Source organism: Rhinolophus sinicus, chromosome 3 (assembly GCF_057876585.1).
Source record: "Rhinolophus sinicus isolate RSI-liver-muscle chromosome 3, RSI-T2T, whole genome shotgun sequence".
NCBI lineage: Eukaryota > Metazoa > Chordata > Mammalia > Chiroptera > Rhinolophidae > Rhinolophus > Rhinolophus sinicus.
The window spans coordinates 183,493,188-183,517,840 of record NC_142503.1 but is presented as its reverse complement, the minus strand read 5'-3'; the positions used below and the strand labels follow the sequence as shown (position 1 = coordinate 183,517,840).

The 24,653-nt window shown below is 36.4% G+C and overlaps 1 protein-coding gene and 1 non-coding gene across 3 annotated transcripts in view; both read left to right on the top strand.

Annotated features, from left to right (window-relative positions):
• The first annotated feature begins 2 nt into the window (after window positions 1–2).
• GTF2A1 (general transcription factor IIA subunit 1) overlaps window positions 3–24,653 on the top strand; it is a 47,440-nt gene continuing 22,789 nt past the window's right edge. The window contains exons 1-6 of one of the 2 annotated variants that reach the window (XM_074327090.2): window positions 3–115; window positions 5,367–5,468; window positions 14,500–14,701; window positions 17,183–17,247; window positions 20,883–20,958; window positions 22,347–22,480. In XM_074327090.2, coding sequence (XP_074183191.1) covers window positions 5,454–5,468; window positions 14,500–14,701; window positions 17,183–17,247; window positions 20,883–20,958; window positions 22,347–22,480 — 492 coding nt within the window. In that variant the 5' untranslated portion in view covers window positions 3–115; window positions 5,367–5,453. Of the gene's footprint in view, window positions 116–298; window positions 788–5,366; window positions 5,469–14,499; window positions 14,702–17,182; window positions 17,248–20,882; window positions 20,959–22,346; window positions 22,481–24,653 lie in introns of those variants that run through there. The other variant, XM_074327089.2, reaches the window with a different exon arrangement.
• LOC141570928 (small nucleolar RNA SNORA79) lies at window positions 16,481–16,624 on the top strand. The gene has a single exon (XR_012495370.1). It is a non-coding gene; the product is annotated as a small nucleolar RNA SNORA79 (small nucleolar RNA).

Sequence of the window (24,653 nt, the reverse complement as noted above, 5' to 3'; positions counted from 1 at the left end):
CCTGACAGGAGGCGGTCCCAGCGAGCATTGGACTCGAGTACCACCAGAATTCACGCCTTTTCCAGGCATTTGCAGGCTCTTCATTCCCAAGGAGCTGCGGGAGACTTCCGCTTAGGTACCAACCACGTGATCACGCGAGATTGGGGGAGGCTGTGATCTGACTTCACTACTCCAGTCCCGGGACTCCGCCCGCCAACCTCCAGAGCGCGTGACGACGCGGCTCTCGCGGTGTCTCGCGCTCAGCCCCGCCCACCTCTGCCCCCGCCCTTTCCGTCCCTCCCTCCCCCTCCGCCCTGTCTCTCGGCGGCGGCGGCGGCGGCGGTGGCGGCTCGCGCAGCTCGTTGGCTCGCTATATAAAGGGGAGAAGCGGGCGGACCGGACGGCTGGAGCTGCAGCCGGTGGCGGCAGCGGCGGCGCGGGGAGCGGAGACGTGGTGGTTTCCCTGCTTGGCACGGGGTGGGGAGCGGGCAACGCCCCCCGGGCCCCCTAAGGGTCGTGGCTTTTTTTTTTTTTTTTTTTTTTTTAAGGGCGATTCTCGAGGTTTTTTAGCTCCGGGAGGACTGCCCCCCTCCTCCTCTCACCGCTCCCCTCTACTTCAGGACCGATTTTGTTTCAAAAATTTTCCCCCAATCTTGCGGTGGCTTGGGTCACCCTCCGGTGTTTTTTTTTCTTCTGTTTTTTTGTTTTTCGTTTTTTGGTTTCGTTTTCATCTTGTTTTCTCGGGGTTGCCCCCCTCTTATTTGTGTTGTGTGTGGAAATGGCGAACTCGGCAAATTCAAACACCGTGGTAAGGACGTGGTTCGGTGGCCGGCGGGGGCTTCGTTCAGGCGGCAGCAACGGCCGGACCGGGCGGGGGCGGGGACGGCGGCGACTCCCGGCCTCTACTCTTCTTAGCCGCCCGCGCGGCCGCCGCCGCTTCCCGCCTCGGGCGGAGCGGGCCGGGGCGCCGGGCGCGGGGGGGGCGGGCATCGAGGGCTCAAGGCGGCGGGGAGGGCGGGGGCGCCGGCGGGGCCTGGGGCCGCCGCGGGGCGGTCGGGGCCGCGGAGGCCGTTGGGCCGTGGCGACCGCGCGGCCCCGGTCCCAGACCCCGGCCGCCGGGACGGAGGGAGGGGAGCCGCCGCTTGCTCCCGAAGTGGGTCCGGCCGCGCTGGCTGGAGGGCTCCCCGAGCAGCCTCAAAACAAAAACCGCCTGGGGAATTGGGCGAGTCCCCAAGACCACCGTGATCCACTTTAATGCAGTGGAAGGCTCATGGCTACTTGGGGGTTACTTTGGGTGTTTGGCGATTGTGCTTAGGGAGCCTTACCTGGGGCCATTTTATGTTTAAAAAAAGAGGACGAAGGTTGAAAAGCACTTATCTCGGTTCCTTCCGAATTGGTAAAATGGCGAAGGGGAAGCAAAACCCCCCATCGTATCTTCAACTAGCAAAAGCACCAAAGCAAACAAAAAAAGCCTACAGTGGCCAAAGTGCCACCGCTTTGCCTTGAAATTTGCCTACTTCTTCCCGTTTGTCCCTTTTTGGTTACTTGCGATCACGTAGGTTTGCAAAAAGCAGTCACATAAATAACCTTTTCAGTCACCAACGCAATGTGATCACTAGTCCACCCCACTCTTATTTTATTGTGACAATAAAACACGTTTTTGCCCGGTCCCAAATGCCGCAGACAAGCCCGCGGCCGCCCGACTCCGTACCGTTGGCGACTCGGGTCGATCCATCATGGCTGCGGCCGCTTACCCTGCTTTTCAGTCCCTGAGCCTTGTGGTCCTCCTCCCTTTGGCTGCCCTGTTTATATAGAGCCATTGCCGCTCTCTAATATAGACTCTGCCAGGATGGGAAGGTGCTTTTCAGGCCTACGTCACCGCCTCTCCATTTAAACACCAGATCCGGCTTTAAATAGTGAGAGCTGCTGAGAGCGGGGCTGGGAGGTGCGTGCTCCCTAGGCGAGAGGCAGGCGCGTGCAGAGCTCAGTTTATTTCTAGATCTTATACTGTAATTTCGCATCCAACCGAGGCTGCTTTCAGAGCCCCGAGTTTTTGTTTTGGTGCAGCGTTTGGGATTTGCCGTCCTTGCTAGGGGGAAGTAGAATTGCTGTCCCCTTTTTTAATATTTTTGTTTTTAAAGAGAATTTTAGTTCAAATGTCTGTTCTTGTATTAGAAAATGTGTGCATTATTGTCGGGAATTTAAAAAATGCCTTCTATATTAACTGTTAGTCGCAGAGGACTTTTGATAATGTTTGTTCAAGTATTCAGGAAATAATGTTAGAAATATAGCTCCTAGTATTTCATTATGCTTTCCTATAATAAATATCAATGACACTAAGCTTTTCAAAGAAATTAATGCCTAAGTTTCAAGGTATGACCTTATGTCCACAGTACCTTTATGTATGGAAGAATTGTGAGGACTGAGAGGGCTTAGTGGATTTAAACAAAAATTAAAATTCTAAGTAGTGTTTTTATTGCATTGGCTATTATATGCAATATAGAAAAATTCAACTTTCAAATATTGCACCAATATAACATTTTTGAAAGTAATCTTCTAATTAAACATTAGATAATGCGATTGTGGTCCTTTAATTTACCAGTTTTTAAGTTTGGAAATACCTGTTTTTTGAAAACCAGGGCAAACTTCCTGGTTTGTATTTCATAAAAGGCAAAGGCTTCAGCTCAAATCAAGTTTAGCATTTTAAATAATAATTTGGAAATTGCTTATTTCAAAAAGTGTCTGTGTACCCACATACTTTTAAAAACATCAGTATTTTGAGGGCTTTTCAAGCTTAATTCCGCTAAATTATTCTTTAGGTGTATGGTCCACGAAGAATACACATTTTCCTTCAATTATAGTGCCTATGAATTCATTAGGTGGTCAAGTTGTGAATTAATTAAGGCACAGAAGCAAGATCTTAAAGCAAAGTTGATTCATCAAATTGGGAGTGTCGAAAGAAAGCCACATTTGTACCAATAAATGTCTGGATTTCCAAGCGGGAGATTATTAGGAGTGATTGACTTCAGAAACATCAAAACATTTAGTTAGATGAAAAAATAATCTATATCATCAATTTAAGACTGATACTACCAGTTTAAAATTATGCTGCCTCTTTATAATGCCATTTATAAATATATTTTTTTGATTCAGTAGTTAAATCACTATGGATAAGATAATACCCATAGATACAGTTTCCTTATATATGGTAATAGAATCAGAATGTTAAAATAAGGAGGCACTAAAAAAATAAATAAAAATAAGGAGCACTGTAGAGATGCACATTTTATACATGAAGTTCGCAGAGGCAGATGCAGCAATATAAAAAAGCAAGTTAATGGAGCAGCAAAGGGAGAACCCAGATGTGTGAATTGTTTTTCTGGTTATAATGAAAAGGAACAAGTAGTTATTAATGGCTAAGGTAAGTTGTACAAAGGAACTCATTTGTATTTTTGGCTAGGCAGGGACACACTTTCTTAGAGGGTTCCCCTGTGACAGCAGTGTTGCTGATAGTGATGCTAATGAAACATTTGCTTCTATTTTGGATTTGCTTATGAGAGCAAACCCTTGATTTTATTGGGTAACCAGCAACTTGAACCTTAAGCAAGACATAGAACACAAATAAAGACAAAGCCTTAAAAAAACTCTTGACTTTAACTCTGTATGATAATGGATAGGATTTATAATGAGGCAGCTCCAGTTTTATCACTCTGACATGCAAACTTCTTTTTGTCTAACGTGTTAAAAATAGGATGTAGGTTGGGCAAATTGTTTTCCAACTTTAGGTTTTTAAAAAAAGCAGTAGTCCCTCCCCATCCTTCTCCCCTCCCCGGTCTGTGGTTTCAGTTGGCCATGGTCAACAGAGGTCTGAAAATATTACATGGAAAATTCTAGAAATAGTTCATAAATTTGAAATCTCCTGTTATTCTGCACTGCGGAGACATGAATCATTCCTTTGTCCAGTATCCATGCTGTATATGCTTCCCTCTTATTACGGACTGTGGCAGTATTGCAGTGCTTGTGTTCAAGTTGCACTCATTTTACTTGATAATGGCCCCAAAGTGAAGCAGTGCTACTGGCAATTGGATATGCCAAAACAGAAGCTATAAGGTACTTCCATTAAGTGAGAAGATGAGGGTTTGACTTAATAAGGAACGAAAAAAAAAATTTAAAAATCAAATGCTGAGGTTGCTAACATCTGTGGTAAGAACAAATCTATCCCGGAAATTGTGGAGAAGCGCAAAGAAATGTGTGCTAGTTTTGCTGTCACACTTCAAACTGCAAAAGTTATGGCCACAGTGCATGAAAGTTCTTAGTGAAGATAGAAAAGGTATTAAATTTGTCGGAATTTTTTTGGAAATTTTTCAAAAATTTTTGAGAGAAACCACATTCACTTATTTTACAGTATATTGTAGTTGTTGTATTCTATTGTTATTAACCTCTTACAATGCCTAATTTATAAATTAAACTTTATCATGGGTATGTATGTATAGAAAAACTAGTATATATAATGTTCAGTGCAATCCAGTTTCAGGCATCCACTGGGGGTCTTGGAACATATCCTCCACGGATAAGGGGGGACTCCTGTACATTATACTTTTCAAAGTGTTTTCATGTCTATTCTCATTTTATCTTTCTGCCAACCTTCAAGAAGCCAGTTTCCCCCTCCACCTCCAAGTAATACCAATAATAATAATAGTAATGTCGAGGTTGTTCATAATTCTGTTCCGTTGCATAAGCTAAGCAGTAGTAGTAGGAGAGAAATCCTGGGAATAGATCAGTGCCTTGTTCCTCTGGGATTCTGAGGCCTGTTGTTGTGGGTATATGAACAGGTTAATGGGATAACTTAAAGGTACGGACTGGGTAACAAAAACAGAAGTTAGGCGATTTTTAAAATTTGGATAGTTATTGGGTTCAGATTATATCCAGGCAAATAACAGTAGTACATAAAGTTCTCTAAAATCTAAGATTTAGTGACAAGGTGATGAGATATAATAGGGGTCAAACCAAATAAGGAATAATGGGAACCAGACATAGCAACCAAGAAAGCTATTACTGGATCACATTAGGTGTTTTGACTACAACAACACAGGAAATTATAACTGGCAATTGTGTGAACTTTGTATGCACAAGGATCTTGTGTATATGAACTGCGTGAGATAGTGTTAAAAATTCTATTAAAATATGCAGTCATCAGGTAATTCACTCTAAAACAAAGGCAAATGATGTTTACTAGGATAGCCATATCTTTAAAATGGTATCTTCTAAAATAAGTTTTAGATTGTTGGAAAAATTACTATTGTATAACATTGAATTTGTGAAAATGTGTTACACATTTTAATATGAAAAATGATATTTTTCAGCAGTCTTTTATTTTTCATTTAAAGCCTAAATTGTATCGATCTGTGATTGAAGATGTTATCAATGATGTGAGAGACATCTTTCTGGATGATGGAGTCGATGAACAAGTTCTGATGGAACTGAAAACTGTGAGTTTGTACCCCCGCTCCCCCCTTAACATTATCTTCAGCCAGAGACTAATCCACAATTTTTCCGTAGGATGAACATTTGACATGATTGCAGGAGGAAATATAGTTAAGTGACGGGTGCTCGAATTAAATCCCAACTCTCATCCACTCTTCCTCTAACCTTAGGCAAACTACTTATATTTCAGTTTCCTTATATGTGAGATGGGAATTAAGAGTACTTATGTTACAGGTTTGTTTTGAGGATTGAATGTAATAACCATATAAAGTGCTTAGCACGGTGCCTAGCAATAGCATTAGCTGTTATAACGGACAGTTAACATTCTACTTTTATGGTCTAATTACTTGACATACCTATAAGGTGTTTTTTGTTTGTTTTTGTTTTTTCACTTTCTTATAGTCTTAATGTACCTGTATTCTAAAATGTGTTTATGTTGTGGAGATTGAATAATTGCTTGATGAAAGAAGTTCATGTTCTTGACTCTGATACTTTAAATGGGCCAAATGTGGGGCTTATCATCTATTTTACTTCGGGGACTGGTTTTTTGTCTCTTTGATTTAAGCAGAAATATTTAGATAGTTTTATATAACATTTGTGTTTTCCTGAAGTTTATGGTGACTCAGGAAATTGTGGAATATTTTTGCCTTATTGTTCAGGACATTGTTTCTTAAAGTATGGTCCGTGGACACCTTGGGTTTCCCCACAGGCTCTTTCAGGGGGTCCATGAAGTTGACCACATGCCCAAGTCTGAATAATCATAGTTTGTCACATTTCTAGTAAAAGTTGTGTTTGTGAAAAAAAGTGATTCAGTTGTCACCTCAAATGCACAAGTGCTTTTTCTTGAGATAATTATTCCATGTGCAGTAGAAGTGCTTTATGAATTCTTCCCATTTTGATGCACTGATTATTAGAAAGATGTTTACTTAAGGGTCAAGGTGAGATCAGTGGTGATACTAAGAAATACAGTTGTTTGATATTCTATGAAAAAATGTGTTAACATTTGGAATACCTGCATTATGCACTGAACTCACATTTTCCAAGTGACTAATGCATGATATTGCAGAATCCCTTCAAAGTGAAAGATAAATTAATGGATTTTAAATTAAGAGTATCTCAGGTTCATTGGTATATGGTTTCAGATTCTGCATTTCAGCTAACTTTTAAGAAACCATCACTTAAAATGCTTTGTCCTTTTGTGACTACTTAGCTGTGGGAAGGCAGATTTTCTTCATATACTTCGACCAAAATGACAAAGTGAGTGCAGAAGCAGATATGAGACATCAGCTCTTTTCCTTTAAGCCACTTTTTCACTAAATTTTACTAGGCACGAATGGTTATTTTCATTAAAAATGTTATTTATGTTAACATGTAATGGATATATTATTTTTAAATAACTTAGCAAACATTTAAAAAAAAATCTTATAGTTTCATAAAAGCTCTTTGAGGTCCTCAGTAATTTTTGAAACTGATACAGGATCCTGAGACCAAAGAGTTTTAAAACTGCTGGCATAGAAATTGGTTATTTAGATGCTTTAGAGCTGTGTGCAAATAAGTTATCACAGTTAATAAATGCTAAGAAACATCTTGTGGTCTTATTTATCCATTCAGTAGAAGTCTGGAGGCTGTAATTTAGTAACTTATTATTTATAAGCAAATTTATTGTGGTGATGAAATATGTCTTAACGTGTTTAGGCGTTGTGGGTAACTTCTGTTGCATTTTCAGTAAAAATCTACCCATATGAGAAAGGAAAAATATATATATTTAAGTGAGATGAGATATTTGTTTACCTTGAGAAAAATTAATGGTTACTAAAACTGAAGAATAGGGATCTAAAAATACGAGTGAAAGAATGCCAACTCTGAGATATGAGTTGTAAGAAGAGCCACATAAACTGTTCAAACAGCATAAAGTATCTTGGGGAAATGAACAAGAAGAGAATAAGCTTCTTTTTCTTTTTTTTGTGTTACGTGGAGTGACTATTTTACAGTTTATATTATAATCTTATAATTGTCCTTGTTCTGCGACCTTATGTAGAAGGTACAAGATTCGTAGGTATAGAAAATCAGTCCCAAAGATTTTAGTTTACCATAGGTCAAACTAGTGGTCAGTCCAGGTTGCTTGTTACCTACTCTTGCTTTAGGGAATTTTTAGTCTAGGGAATTGATTTTTCCTACTGGTCCCATTAGAATCAAGGCATTCTCTCCAAAGAGAATGGAATGGCTGTCTTTGAGACCAAATAGCTCCACCTGTATTTTTATTACATTTAACTTTTTAAGTGTATGTATGTGTGTGTGTGTATATATATACATATATATATGTATATATATATACATATATAAATAATACATTTATATGTTTTATAGATGGTAGGCTGATTTTTTTGTTTAATAGTTTTTAATGACAAAAATTGTGACTTATTCAACTTCGAATCCCCAGTTTCTACCACAGTGCCTGGCATATGTGGTTGGCATTCACTAAATATTTAACTTAACTGGTTAATAACACATGTGACTGCAGCATCTCACTGAACAAAGTAGTTTAATAGTTTTGTTGTTTTTTAAATGGGGCATACTTTTTTATTCTGGGTTGTAACTGGATTAAAAATAAAACTATTGAGACTAAAATGAGTTCATTATTTTAATTCTTTGCACTCAATTTCTTCAGGATCTCATTAGAATTTCCAGAACGTGCCCTAGTTTTAACATTTTGACAGCCAGCACTATCTAATAGAACTTTCTGTGGTGATGGAAATGTTCTATATTTATGCTCTCTAGTATGGTAGCCACGTGTGGCTTTTTAAGCACTTGAAATGTGGTTAGTGGAACTGAAGTGAATTTTCATTTAATTATAATTAATTTCAATTTCAATTGCCATGTGTGGCTAGTGGCTATTACACTGGATCCCGCAGGTTTAGACATTCTTGCTAATTAGAAATTAACATTAATTTCGTATTTTATACAAAATTTATAGAGGACTTTGTCATTAGCCCTATCCCCTTCTTCCCCCATTTTTGGCCATTTCACAAACTTATCTAAAGTTTCCATATGGCTGTGAAGGATGCAATGGTGAATTAGATTATGAATTAAGATGAGTAATGAGAGTAGATTTAGTTTGAGGTTTATCTGGATAATGCAGGAAGGGAGGTTTTTAAAAAAAAATTCAACCCAATTTTTGAGGTTATCTCTTGAAACACTAGGGACCTACTTTAATGTGTGAATGAACTATGGGAGATAGGAAAGACATAAAACATAGACTTGATTTTCAGAAAACCTATACTTCAATGTAAACTGTAATTTGGATTTGTGAGTGACGTGGGTGGGAATGACAGTCTACAAAATCCTCTTTAAAGTAAGTGATAAAATCATCCTGATTTCTAGACTCTTAGACCTACCCATATCCAAACAGCAAGTACTGTGGGAGCATAAAACATAGATTTTCTTCTCAATGAAACAAAGTGAGAAGAATTTCTTCAATTGAAGATAAATCTGATACTCATTTTATCTGCCTTTAGGTCAGGTTTCTCAACCTTGGCACTAACTGACATTTTGGACCTGTTAATTTTTTGTTGTGCAGGAGTGTCCTATTCATTGTAAGATGTTAGCAGCATAACTGGCCTGTGCCCACTAGATGCCAGTAACACCCCTCAGTTCTGGCCACCAAAAATATCTCGAGACATTGCCAAAAGCCCTGGGGGGCAAAACCATCCCAGGTTGAGAACCACTGTTCTAAATATATTCTAATTATATATAAATACTTGGTCTATAAGTTAAATAATAATCTATTATTCTACTTCATTTGCCCTTGGGGAAAGCTCTGTTCCCAGACATCATTTCTAGGGAGCCCAGCTATGCAGTTCTCTTATGTTTTATCCAGAAGCTAGATGTTTTATGAAACAGGAGAATCCGTCAGAATTTTTAGCCCAGCATACTTCCAGGCAGCAATAGATTTTATCTCTAGGTCAAAACACACTCAGAAGGAATGTGCTTTGCCAAGGTCATTTAGCAAGTAGTAGACATGAACCTAGGCCTTTTGTCACCAGATGACATATACAATACTTATCAGTAAAAAAAGGAAGGTACCAGAGTTGTGACTAGACCTTTTCTGATACTAGCTAGCAACAGTAGAATTTAGAGATCAGAGACTTAGACTAGAGCTGGGATTAGGGTGAGGCAAGCGAGCTGCCTAAGGTACAAAATTTAAAGGACATTCACTCTTCACTCTTAGGGTGTCCTGGACTGCAAATACTGGAGTTAGACTGCCTGGATGATACCCCAGTTTTGCATGTTATTAAATGGGTGATGGTGGTGGATAAGTTGCCTAACTTCTTGTGCCTTGGGTTCTTTTTCTGTAAAAAGGAGATAATAATAATGCCGATCTTATAGATGATTTTTTGTGTGTGTGTGAAAAATGAGTGTGTGCATGTAAAGTATTTATAGAGTGCACAGTAAGAATTCACTATTGATCTAGTTACCATGATATACAACAGATGTACATCTGAATCATTTGGTGAATAGAAAATGCATTTTCTCCATGTCTAATTTTAGAGACCTGGCAGAGATTGCTGAAGTAGGGCTGCCAGGAACAATAGCTACTGTGTTGGGGAAAAGGGTACTATAAATGAAGAGGAAAAAGGGTTTTTCCTATTTTCTGAGCAAAATAAATAAATAACAATTCAGTATTCTTGGTTGTCTTCAGTAGCGTAAAGGATGACTGCTGCCTAAACAGTATTACGTTGTTTATTTTAAACAGTTAATATGTTAAAATTAGAACATTTTGATAAATAAAATTACGTAAATAATGAAATTGAAGAGAAACAAAACATCAACTAATTTGAACTTGACATTATAAGCTTACTGCTAAATATTTGTATGGTACTATTTTGGTATTTTCCACGTTACCTAGAGCAGTATTTGGTACTTATTAAGTATAGATTCTCAGTGGACTACTCCAACACCCCTTACCCTTGCCTCCCCGTAAAGCAGTTGAAAATGTATGGGGCCATATTTGCTTATTATAATGACTAGTGGGCACCTTTGGCATTTGGTAGGCTAGAGCCAGGTGTGTTACATTTTCTGTACACTTCCCTGCAATACTACCCCATACAATAAAGAATTGTCCTGCCCAAAGTATCAGTAGCATCTTATAGAGAATAACTATTCTAGAAAACAGCAGTTTGTTTTCCCTTCTCTTCTTTGAATTAATATTGAATGTCTGGTAAATTCTTGGTCATTTTGTTAGCTCTTGAATAAGATACAGTCTCTACCCTGAAGGAGTTCTTTAATAGTGTGAAAAGTATAACAATACTTCTAACAATAAGAAATATCTCTTTAAGATACAGAGGCAGTGAGGGATTTCTTTGAGACTGTGTAACTTTGACATTTGCATTGTTTTGGGAATTATGAGGGAAGACTGTCAATCATAGAGTAGTTTATTAAGCTTCAGACAGGAGGTATGTATTCTATATTCAGGCAACTAGACTAATCGGAGGGATCAGTGCATAAATTATATAAATGTCTAACCATTGTACTATACACCTGAAACTAATATAAAATTATTGAACATCAACTGTAACTGAAAAAAAAATTTTTTTTAAAGCCAAAATATAAAAATAGAGAGAGATTTAGGTGTGTGACTCATGGATCCCCTTAGCCATCTCAGCAGAAGGCAGGATAGAGATGGGATTATCCAGGAAATATCCAGGAGGACCATCTGTCTAATGGAGTGAATCCCGTGACATGCGCAGGAGACCCACAAGATTTTTGAGAATGCTATTTTAGCAGAAACACTACCAAGGTGAACTGAAAGGGGTAGAGAGAGATAGGACAAAATGAAAGAGGGACACTGGATTCCCCCCAACCCCCCAAAAAGGAAATACAATTTATGGTAACAATTGAGTAGGTTAACATATATGGTATTGAGGAGCTTGGTCTTTAGAGTGAGGAGGAGTGCTAGTTATGCAGGTTTTTAAACTTCTGTTCCAGAAAGTCTGACTTGATTTGATTGCATTTACCCCCCGCCCCCCAAAAAAAAGCCCACCAAATTGGCTTACTTTCTTTCTTCCTTTCTCCCTTTCTCCCTTTTCTCTTCCTCCCTTCCTTCCTTTATAAATTAAAATTTATTGGGGTGATAATGGTTAGTACATACTGACTTTCAACGACCCATTAAAAGGTTGCAATCTGCAGCTTGAAAGCATTGGTTTGGTTTGGACTTTTAAAGCTGTGGTTCTCACCTGAGCACACATCACAATAACCTGGACAGGTTATTAAAAGATATTCCTGGCTTTACCCCCAGAGCTGCTGATTCCGTGATTCTGTAGGTCTGGGGTGGCGCCTGAGAATTAGTATGCCTACTAAGTTCTCAGGTGATGCTGGCACTGTCTGGGCCCCTGACTGCATTTTGAGGATCACTAATTTATAGAGGGTAGATTGGAAGGACAAGTTTCCACTAGAATGTAGGCTCTGTGAGGACAAGGATTTTCGTCAGACTTGCTCACTCTATTCTCAGTGCCACTAGGAGATACTCAATAATTATTCATAGAATGTATGACTTGATGTGGAGAGTTCAGTGAGCTAAGTCATTGCACTTTGCAGTAGTCCTGGGGGGAGGAAAGGACTTGAACCAGGGCCATAATAATAGGGATAGATTGGAACAGTGCTTTGGAAATTGACAAACAAATGGTATTTTGGAGTGGATTCTAACTCATAGATCATTGACTTGGGAGGTTAGGTGAGTAGTGTTAACTAGCACTTAGCAGCACATAATATGAATTCATTAAACACTTGTCATTACTATGGCAGCTTCATGGAAGTGATGGGTCATATTGCAGTGGGTAGACCAATTGGAGGTGATAAAACTGAAGTGTTAAGTTTAGAAAATTATGATTTAAAAACTTTCTTAAAGCATTTATTAATTGTATAATTTTTTCACCTTGATTTTTGACTTACAAGAAGCCAGGTTTTGTTTTGTTTTGGAATGGGGAAAAGAATTATGGAAGGTTAGGGTGATAGCCGACTGTTGGGGAGTGATACTATATAATATTAGGTTGGTGCAAAAGTAATTGCAGTTTTTGGGGACGTCGGATGGCTCAGTTGGTTAGAGTGCGAGCTCTTGACAACAAGGTTGCCCGTTCAATTCCCGCATGGGATGGTGGGCTGTGCCCCCTGCAACTAAAGATTGAAAATGGCAACTGGACTTGGCGCTGAGCTGCGCTCTCCACAGCTAGATTGGAGAACGACTTGGAGCTGATGGGCCCTGCAGAAACACACTGTTCCCCAATATTCCCCAATAGAATTTATATTAAAAAAAAGTAATTGCAGTTTTTGCAGATATTTTAACTTTTTAAACCACAGTTACTTTTGTACCAACCTAATATATTAGTCAGAATGTGTTTTATTGAGTGCATAGGTTCCTATTTGGTACTGTGCTATGCTAGGTACCCTACCCATTTTACATAGATGAACGTGGCACAACTTGGGCTCTCAAGAAGTAGTGCTTTGTTACCCTAGGAAGAATCCTAGCTGTTTTAGTTTGGGATTTGCAAAGACTTAGAGTTACTAGCTGGAAGTGAGTTTAGAAGTATAATTTAATTCAACTTGTTCCCTTTTTATGTGAGAAAAATGACCAAGAAAGATAAATGATTTGTCCACAAAGCTGATTAGTGGCCAAACCAGCACTAACTGGGTTCCTGATCTGGTGTGATGCTATATTACACAATTAATATCACTACCATCATAATTATAAGAACTGACATTTATTGATCACTGATTTTATGCTAGACTGATAAATGTTTTACATAGGTATCTTATTTAGTCCTCACAGCAGCCCATGAGATAGATATTGTTATTGTCTCTGTAAGAGTAGTCTTCAGGCAAGGCGAAATACTGAGTCTGCTAGGGTAGTGGTTGCTCTGGGAAATTGAGTCACTTTTAGTTTACTTTTTCATTATTTTTCATTAAGTTGTTAAGAGATGTGCTGAAACTTACTGGCACGTAAATACAAATCTAGAGTTTCTAGATTTCTACAATCTCCTTGGAAGTGTCAGAAGATTATGCAAATACCTGTAAGTATGGCAGTGGGAGCTTCTTGAAGGATGTGATAGACGCCTCAGGTGATTTAGGCAATATTCCAATATTTGTCTAGGGGACAAAAGAGTAGGTGTAGGTCCTTGTGTACAAAATGACTGAATTAAGTTTCCTTTATATATTTAAGAACTGTTTGTGACTTTCTTGGGCAATTTCTTATAAGGATCAAGGCTCTCTAGGTTGAACACTACCTGGATGAGAAGAAATGTGGTAGGGAAAAGGATGAATAGTTATGAATATTTTATTTTCCTTCCTTTTACCCACTTCTTTTTTTTTTCCCCCATGTACCAGAAACTGTCTTAGGGTGAGATGAGAAAATAAAAGTGGATAAGCAGAAAAAGATGGTCAATCCTGTCATAATGGAAGAGGGACAGGAATTTCAAGAAGTGTGGACTGTTGGGAATACCTCTAAAAGCATTAGGCATTTTTGTTTCTTTTTCCTTACGTAGGATTGGAGGGATGGAAAGTTGGGTTTTTCTGACTTGAGGATTGCCTCTGTAATGTTTCTCATTGGTCAAATAAAACAAAAGATGAATTTGTGTTTTGTATGTGTTATTTAAAAGTTAGAAAACATTGTATTAAGGAGAGATTTTCATAAAAATAGTTAATAATAGGTTTGATATTAAAAAGAATTATCTTTGATTACTAAAATTTGGCTTATATGAAACTGCCTGGTAACTAAGGAATTACCATGGAAAGTTTGTTGAAGATAAATAGAAAAGAAACAGATTCGTCAGTACTCACAGCAAAAATGAACTTTGATGCTTTAAAAATTAATTTTTATTATTGCATATACTTGGGTATGAATTAGAGATTGGTTGATTTTTGTGGTTGTATCAGTTTCGAAAGTGGAAGGATTTTATAAACAGACTAATAAATATGTTTTGTCCATATGTTTAGAGTTATATTCCCTGACTTTCACTTAGAAATTTTTAATGTTCTTTACCTTAGTTATGGGAGAATAAACTGATGCAGTCTAGGGCAGTAGATGGATTTCATTCAGAAGAGCAGCAGCTGTTATTGCAAGTTCAACAACAGCATCAAACCCAGCAGCAGCAGCATCACCACCACCACCATCAGCAAGCCCAGCCGCAGCAGTCAGTACCTCAGCAAGCACAGGCCCAGCAGGTCCTGATTCCCGCATCACAGCAAGGTGAGACTGGATGTGTGTTCCTGCTTACAGCTGGGCAATGAAATCCGTCATTTTCAAAGAAGAGAAATACTTTGGGTTTCTCCTATCCATTGAGGGGAGGGTACTGGCATATGTATGTGTGTATTTATATATAAACTTGTATAAAATGTGGATCCTATTTGTATAGTAATGATAAACAGGAAATTTACTAATTGAAAGTCTAAGATGATATTCAGATAAGTGTATTGATACTTTCTTTTAAGAAAGCTACATAATGGTGGATTTCCTCAAATAAGATCTCTAAAGGTTTATTTACTAAGGGTTTCGTTGTTTTATGTGGTAAAACCATTAGCTACTTCCTTTATGAAATTTTTTGTTCCTTTAAAGACATATTTGAATTTAGTTTTTATAAATATATTTTAAACACTGGAGGATTTTTGTAACTATACTTTGGCAATCTGAAATTTCAGTTCCCTAGTAATTTGTGTAAATCTAAGTTGAATTAGATTTCTTTTAAGTGAAGAGTGAATGTATAACATGTTCATTTATATTACTTGGTTTAAAGGTAAGAAAAAACAAGTGTTTAAAGTGCTTAAAAAAGTGTTTAAAAAACAAGTGCTATGTCCTTTCTACTTTGTACTATGCAAGTCATTTTATTGATTTTGTTTCATTGAAGCCTTATAAAGGCTTTGTGAAGTAGCTCTTAAAACATTTCACAACTGAGTAATATCTGGGCCCTATAAAGGCTAAGAAGTTTGATTTATTCCATATAGTAAGTATTTTGTCTTGACAAACATCTGCTAGTCCTCCCTTATAAGTGGTCTTGCTTGCCGCAGTTTCAGTTACCTGTGGTCAACTGTGGTTTGAAAATATTAAATGGAAAATTCCAGAAGTAAACAGTTCACAAGTTTTAAATTTCGTGGCAATCTCAATAGCATGATGAAATCTTGAGCTGTCCCACTCCTTCCAGCCTGGACGTGAATCATCCCTTTGTCCAGTGATCCATTCTGTGTATGCTGCCTGCCCATTAGTCACTTAGTAACCCTCTCAGTTAACAGATTGACTGTTGTGGGATCACAGTGCTCGTGTTCAGGTAACCCTTATTTTACTTACTAATGGCCCCAAAGGGCAAGAGTAGTGATGTTGGCTATGCCAAAGAGAAGCTGTAAAATGCTTTCTTTAAGTGAAAAGGTGAAAGTTCTGCACTTAATAAGGAAAGAAAAAAAAATTGTATGCTGAGGTTGCTAAGATTTGTGCTAAGAACAGATCCTCTGTCCATGAAGTTGTGAAAAAGGAGAAAGAAATTCATGTTTGTTTGCTAAGAGACTACATTCACAAAGCTTTTATTACAGTATATTGTTGTAATTCTATTGTTGCTAATCTTTTACTATACCTAACTTATAAATTAAACTTTATATAGGTACGTATGTACAGGAAGAAACATAGTATATATGTGTAGGGTTCTGTACTCTCCATGGTTTTAGGCATCCACTGGGGGTCCGGGAATGTATCTTTTGCAAATAAGGGCACATTACTGTATTCACTTATAAAACTTTCTGGGTACTTGTGTTTTGTACGTCTTGTTATTGGAGAGGAAAATGAAGATAAATGAAAAGTTTATTTTAATGTAACTTTATTTACCCATTTGCCTTGTTTGAGGGTATATGTAAACTTGAAATTGATGGTAATACACAGTAGAAATGTCTGTTTGGGTTATTTTACTATTTGTATCAAATAAGACTTAATATTTGCTTTTATTCTATACCTTGCATCAAATAATTTTATCCTTTTAATCTGTTTTGATGACTGTTCCTCCTATTGCCTTCAGGCCTGGCACTAGGATTTTAGGTCATCATAAATTAAAATTTGATTTTCTTCACTCAGAGAATGTTAGGATAATGGGATTATCTGTTTATTCTCTGAAATTTGCGGAATCAAACATGTAGTCCTTTTACACTTAAGTAAGGTCGCCTTTATTTTTGATTTGTATTTTTTTAAAGTTAGTGAAAGTAGCAAGATTTTGGCAAATGTCAATTTGAGAGAAAAGGGCTATATAGATTTAAAAAAAACTAGTTTTAACTTTTTGAGCTCACTCTTAATGGGTTAATATCTCATTCCATTAGCAATATATGTCAATAAAACCGTTAATGCTGAGTTAGCAAGACAGGGTTAAATCATGTTTGAAAATTTCTAGTTTAAGAATACACAGAGATGTATATATGTTTAGGTGATAGGTATCTCACTACTTTGTGTTCTCAGACTTCCTTGAGTCCTTAGGTATTATTACTCAAATCCTTTTTGTAATTGATGTTTTCCAATGTAAGGTGGGTGGTATTACAGCTGTTATTTACCATAGATATTTATAACATTCTGAGATATCAAATGGTTGAATGCAGAAAATGTGGAAAGCATGAAAAAAGTTTTCAGCATTGTCCAGCATTCTTATGATTATGAAATAGCCTCATGGTTCCTTATTTGCATGTGTGCTTGTGTTTTTAATAGCTGCAGCACCACAAGTTATTGTTCCTGATTCTAAGCTGATACAACATATGAATGCATCAAACATGGTAAGATTCAGAACATAGCATTTTGTGTGTCTCTACTTATTCTAACCCATATTATGATTATGCCTAGGTATGTTGTATATTAACAAAGCTTATCCAGGGCTTGACCAAAACAACTGTTTTATTTGGTTTCCTAAATACTGGATTTAGCAGCAAATCTGAAGCTTAACTTGATACGTAGACATTGAGATTCATAAAATTATGTAATTTTCTGTTGAAAATACCAAAAACAAAGAAGCTTTGTGAGAGCTATTTCATCCGTTGCTATTTCCAGAAAATAAGTTTAGGGGACCTACCAAACATAGTATGCCAAATATATTTCTGTTTCAGGGGATTCATTAATTACAAGAGGTCAGGAATGCTAAGAATTATAAACTTTAAAAAAATTTTTAAATAGTTCAAGATAACTTCTAAGATCAGACATTAAAAAATTTCTTTTGCTGATTTAATCATAGCATAGCCTAATAAGTTTTATTACAATATATTAATTGCTACTTTAAAATGCACTTTTAACAAGATGCGTTTATTGTACATTAGACTTGAAATTTCTAAGGGATGTCCATTGAAGTTCATAGTTCGTCAAGTCTTCAAATTTCACTTAGGGCATATAATTCCCATCGAATGTAGTACAGTGTAATAGTAAAATTGAAAGACCCTTCAGATCCTTAGAAAATTTTTACCTGTATGCATAAATTTTTAAAAAATAAAACACTTTCTAAAAGTGTTCTACCACTTTCTCATAAGAGGCTTTTCTATGTTCTCTGTTTAAAATATATAGTAGACTGTTAGTGGTGTGCTAGCTCCGACATTTCATTCTTAAAACAGCCAAGTCTTTTACTTAACGGTAAGAATCATTATTTTTAAAAAGAGCTCTTAGCCTAATTCTAGTAACTGAGATTTTTTTTTTTAGATCCAGTTTTTTATTTTTTTAAATGAAAAAGAAATATTCCAAAAAAATCACTTCTATTAGTTGAGTGATGATAAGTAGTGAACCTCAAAGCTCATTTGTGATTTATAAGCCAGATAGGAAGTAGGCCTCACCTACTAAACAAATGACTTTATATGTACACCAGCCTTAGTAATGTATAACTTGGCAGAATTGCAAATTTTACATGATAGTAGAAATTGCAGTTTTTAAATTCACAAAAAAAATCAAGGATCTCTATTTGTACTTTTAGTACAAGTTGCTGGAATCAGTTCTTTTGCATAAAAATCACAAAATTCCATGCCTAGTGTTTCTCACAAGAATTTTTATTACTCAAAAAATTCCATTTTGTGTCTAAGGCCGCAGATTTCTGTTTAACATTCACCCTTAAAAATGAAAGTCTCACTGTAAGATCCATATTGCAGTTGGTACTATTGAGACTGTTTTCCTAGCAAATCATTTATGTCATTTTTAAAACAGAAAGTTTGGTAAAATCACTTGTAGTAGGCCCATTTAATTTCAAAGAATTTTAAGTGTTGTGGGAGATAATTTTGAATTAAAATTGTGTTTAAAGAGACTGGGGCAAGGCGGCTGAATGGCTCAGTTGGTTAGAGTGTGAGCTCTGAACAACAGGGTTGCTGGTTCTATTTCCACATGGGCCAGTGAGCTGAGCCCTCCACAACTAGATTGAAGGACAACGACTTGCAGCTGATGGGTTCTGGAGAAACACACAGTTTCCCAATATTCCCCAATACAAAAATTTAAAAAGAAAAAGGGAGACACGGGGGCAAAAAATCAGTGGCCCATTTCTTACTGATTTGTTTTATCTCCTTGATTCTAAAATGTATGCTTATTTAACAAATCATACATCAGAAGCATCAATCAATAAATGTATTAGCATTCGTGTGTATTTCAGCATTTTATTTGATGTTTTCATGTATTTTCACAAGTTCTGAAACATAATCAGTATAGGCTTTTTACAAAAAAGTTTTTTCAGTTTTTGTTTGTGTTATTCCTGATTTAATGATACCTGTTAAAAACAGTTTTGATTTTTTAATAACTCTGTATGCTTTGGAAATGAACATAAGTACAAATTATGTAATTTTATAAGGATGTGGGACAGTGATAATAGGTTGAAGGCTATTTCTGGGAACTTAGAAAACAGAACCTTGTAGCAAACCAGTTTTGCAAGTTCTTTTCATGAAATGATTGCTCTGATGCGTTATTTATGTAAGGGCTATTTTGTAAAATACAAGAAGAAATTTTCAGTGAATTATAAAACATGGATTGTGTATGGTACATCACTCAACAAATATTTATTAATAGCTACTTGAATGTGCAGAGGTATGCAGGTAGTTATTCTGTCATGTGCAAACTACTTTGTCAGTTTGCCTGTAAAGGAAGATACAGTAATCTTAGGAATGATAGGCATTTAATATTTCTAAGTGATGTTTCTCAATAGTAAGTGGTTGTTATGTTCCTTAAACATAGATTACCTCTCATTTGCCTATACAGACTGGATTTGTTTGAAATTGGGTAGTTGGGTGGTTGGGTATCCAAATGAAATACAGAACCTGTATTTCATAAAGAGTGCCTGGAGGGCTGTTGCCCAATTCTGGGGATGTAGTGGGAATTTCAGACTTAAGATGTCAAAATTACTTAGGCCTGTCAAGTGGCAACAGCAAGCATATTTTCTTGGAAAACTATACCTAGAGTCTACACTAGATAGTAATTGTATCATTAACCTAGTTTAGTTTCCCAAATTTTGTTGAGTTCTCCTGCATCAGCATCTCCTAAGCACAGTTACATTTATTTCTTGAAGCTTATTCAGATAGAGGTGTTTCTAAAAGTATAGGTTAGATTGAATTATATGAAGGGGGAGGGGGAAAAACTACCTATACATAATTATAATGAGACACATAGAAATGGTTTGAGCAAAGAATAAAAATACAGTACGAATGTGGTGTAATTCTTTTGGAGGAAGGGGAGAAGAGCAGTCTCCAGAAGCAGTAAATCAAGAATTTATCCTAGATTTAAAGAATTCAGAGTATAATCCCATGTATATTTTTGTAACTTAAATGACAGATACTAACTCCATTTTAAAATTTAGTAGTTAACATTTGTGACTTTTCTTAAGCTTTTAAGGTATTTTTTATTAATGGAACTATTACTAATATGTTTCATCTAGATATAATGCCAGTATTGTCATTTTATGGCATCTTAGAAGAATTGCCAGGTGTACACCAAGTGCAGTCTTATGATACAAGGTTTTCTATAGAGAACCTGTTGATTCTAGTATAAGTTAAAAATATTAAAATTTATAAAATGAAGATACACTTTTGCCTCAAGTATATTAATTGACAATAAAGATTTGGGAGTAAGGAAACAGAGAAGGAAAGGAAATAATGTAATGGATATTTCATATATTGTACAGCATTATTAATATGGGTGAGATTTCCTTAGAGCACATTATCCAGGGATGGGGGAACCCAGTTATATTATTCTACTTAACTGCTTAAAAAAATCAGGGCATTTACACTAGGTGGTTTTATTGTAGCATTTTATAATTTGGATTTAGTCTGATTGTTAGAACTTTTATTTTAGTATATACTAAACGATAAACTTGAAATATTGGTAAAATACGCCAGAGATAAATTGAGGTGTTGTTATGCACATATGTAGTTTTTATTTATTTTTTTCTTTGTTTTTGCAGAGTGCTGCTGCTACAGCTGCTACCTTGGCACTCCCTGCAGGGGTGACTCCTGTTCAACAGATATTTACAAATTCAGGTAATTAGAAATAATGGAACCGTTATATATATAACTCAGAAAACTATACCATCTAGCCTTTCTTTTGTCTTTATTGGAAGACAAAAAAATCTTAATATTTCTTTTGGCTTAGGTTACTAAAATAAGATTATTTGAGAGCTATACCACATTAAACTGTAATCATTGCTGAAGACGCAGTAGAGAAGATAAGAATTGCACTTGAGCTTTTGATGCATGAATGAGAATTCTGTTACTGAATGAAGTACGATTACATAGAATTACTTATTACTTGGTTTTTTGCTAAACACTGTTAATCTGCCAAATAAGTTAAACTTGAGTCATTTGAAGTAGTTCATGATATTAAACTAAACACTAATCCTTGTAGTATTTTAAGAGCGAGTTTATTGCATTCTATTTCACATAGTATCTCTATATAGAATGACAAAATTTACTGGGATTTTTGGCATACTAACATTTGAAGAATTTATTTACATGGATTTTAAATATTCTCTAATCTTAATTACATAATTTCTTGTTATTTTGTTAATTTCTAAATTTGTGAAGAACAAACGGGGGCTTATCTTGTTACATGTTTTAATAAGATATAGTTGTTCACTTTTCAATTAATTCAAGATTCTGGGTCATCTAAAACAACATATTGGAAGGATTCAGTTCTGTGTATAAGCGAATCATACAATTAATATTACTGTGTTTTCCCGAAAATAAGACCTAGCCGGACCATCCCCTCTAATGTGTCTTTTGGAGCAAAAATTAATATAAGACTGGGTATTATATTATACTTGGTCTTATACTATTATATTAAAATAAGACTGGGTCTTATATTAATTTTTGCTCCAAAAGACGCATTAGAGCTGATGGTCCTCCTAGGTCTTATTTTCGGGGAAACACGGTATGTGGCAATGATAATTGGTTCCGCAAACTTTTATTGTTTTTAAACAATTTTGAAGCTAAATGTTATGGTACTTTGCTTCAAGATTTTAATGAACTATTATACTTTCATTTCTGTAAAGCTTTAAAAATGAATAGGACCTAGAATATATAATCCTGATGTATTGCTCTCTCATAATTCCTAATATGTTAGCAAAAATAATTAAAGCTTTTAGTCAACTCTCGTAATCTATTGTTAAAACTTTGTTGGAAAACAGCTTTATAAAGATGATAAAGAAAATAAAAATTTTAAGCAATGTATTTGAACATGGATGGAAGTCAGAGAAGTTAAGGATTACGTTTACTGTGTATGGATGAGAGTCCTTAGTAAAATTCTTAGATTTCTTATTTGATAATTTCTAGGGCCTTTAGTGGTTTGACATTCACTATGAATTAAATTCATTTATTTTGATGTGGCAACTGCTAAAATAGTAACTTAAAATACATACTTTTTGCTTTAGGCCAGCTTCTTCAAGTGGTCAGAGCAGCCAATGGTGCTCAGTATATCTTTCAACCTCAGCAGTCAGTGGTTCTACAACAACAGGTTATACCACAAATGCAGCCTGGTGGAGTACAGGCTCCTGTTATACAACAGGTAAAAGAATCTTAAGTTCTGATCACCATCGTGTTCTTTTTTCCTCTCCTCTAGGAACTCTCTGAGTGGTTACCTTCTCTATTCTTAGGACTTTATCTGCACAAATTCTTAGACTATTCTCCAGCACTGCACACCATGTCATTCTAAATTCCTCCTGTATACCTCACAGTTTAATTTACATTCAATATGTTTAAAGCTAAATTGTTGTTATTCCTACTCTTCCTTTATTATCCCCCCCATCACGCTTTTCTATCAGTGGCACTGTTCTCCATCTAGCCTCCTAAGCTAGTTATTCAGCATTCATTCAACAAGCATTTACTGTGTGGCTACATATCAGGATTTTTGCAAGGGACTGGAAGTTTAGGAGTGAACAGGCAGGGATATATCTAATTTCATGATGCTTATTATTCTCTGCAAGGGGTGTGTGGGATCCTCCTTTTCCCTTACCTTCACTATCCAAAGTATCATGAAGTCCTACCAATTCTTTTATAGTTCCTCTTTTTAGACTGCAGTTTTTACATATTTACAGTCTCTTAATATGTTTGAAACTTGTTTTCTCACACTCTTGTCATTTCCTTAGTTCATGCTCTCATAAGTTCACATTTAAAGTACTCATTATCCTCTTAATCAGTTTCCCTGCCTCCAGTGTTGTGCCCTCCTAACATGACTGCCACTTTATATTTGTAGTCATTGTTCTTAAAATCGTGTAATGACTTCCCATTGCCTATTGGAAAAAGTTCAAACTCCTCAGCATGGTTTATAAGATTTCAATCTTTTTTCATCTCTTTAGGTTTAGTTTTTGCTATACTTCCGGTTGTTATCTGCTTCAGCTGCTGTTTAGATCAAGTTAAACAAATCACCTACTTGTGTGCCTCATATTACTGTGAGGAGAAAGGTGAAATGGTTATTTTCTTGAGGAATTTAGGTACTTTAAAAAAGATACAGACATATAAACACATAATGTCAATATAATAGTATGAAGATAGAGGAAAGATCAGAGAAGGAGCATTAATCCAACCTGTTTTTCACATTTTGTCATCTTACTTCTGGGTTTCACTTGGTGTTTTTCTTTTATTTAGAGTGCCACTTTTTGCCTTCCTTCTAGCACTCCAGCCCCTCGCCCCCGCAACAAATAAACAGAAAAGCCTGTCTATTCTCCCAAAGCACAAATAGACACTCAGGTGTTACCTACTAGGAAGGCTTCCCTGATAATGCCTTGTTCCCCAAGCTGACTTGAGTACTGTCTTGTGTTGTCATAACATCACATCATACTTCTGTTACATCTTCTATGTTTTTGAGATGTTACTGCTTTGTCTGTTGCACTACCAGTCTGTAAACCTCTTAAGGGAAACACTGTCTTATTATTTTTGCACTCCTTGAACCTAATGGTAATTAATTGCCATTCAGTGCTTTTTATTCATCACTAGGCATTATCTGCTTTTTATTTATTAATAACTATAGTTGTATTTTCATTAATATGTTCTTTTTGAGTTGTGGTTTGCCTTAGAATCCTAGAATGCAGAAGCTGGAAGAAACTTCAGAAATCATCTGATCTGGTGGTTCTCAACTGGAGTCGCATAATTAGAATTATCTGGGGAGCAAAGATTTCCTCTCCAATTAAATCAGAATATTAGGAGTGGAGCCGAGGTGTCAGTATTTTGAAGCTACCAGGTGGTTATAATTTGCAGCCAGGGTTGAGAACCATTGATCCTAGTCGAACAGTGAAGTGACTAAAGCTAAGAGATTATACACCTTGCCTCTGCCACATGTATACATGTGCTCTTAGACACAACTAGAATCTAGAACCTCAGATGCTCAACACACTGTTTTTTGTAGGGAGACAGTGTAGCATCATAATAAGAGCAGAAGTAGAAAGCCTAGGTAAAAATTTTGGCTTTTGGTGACAAGCTTAGCAAGTTCCTAAACCTCTCCATACGTCAAGAAAATAAACTAATAACTTGTATAACTCTTGGTCTGAAATCTGGTACATACATAACAAATGCTTGACAAGTGAAGTTTAACAATTTATCTTCAGAAAATCTTTTTTCCTTCAAAAATTTGAACAGTGAAGTGGAAATTTACTGGGTCAGTATACTAGTTAAACACTCCTTTTGTGCTTTGGTAATTTTAACCATGAGATACGGCCATTTTTGGTATTTTTTTCAGCATTTGG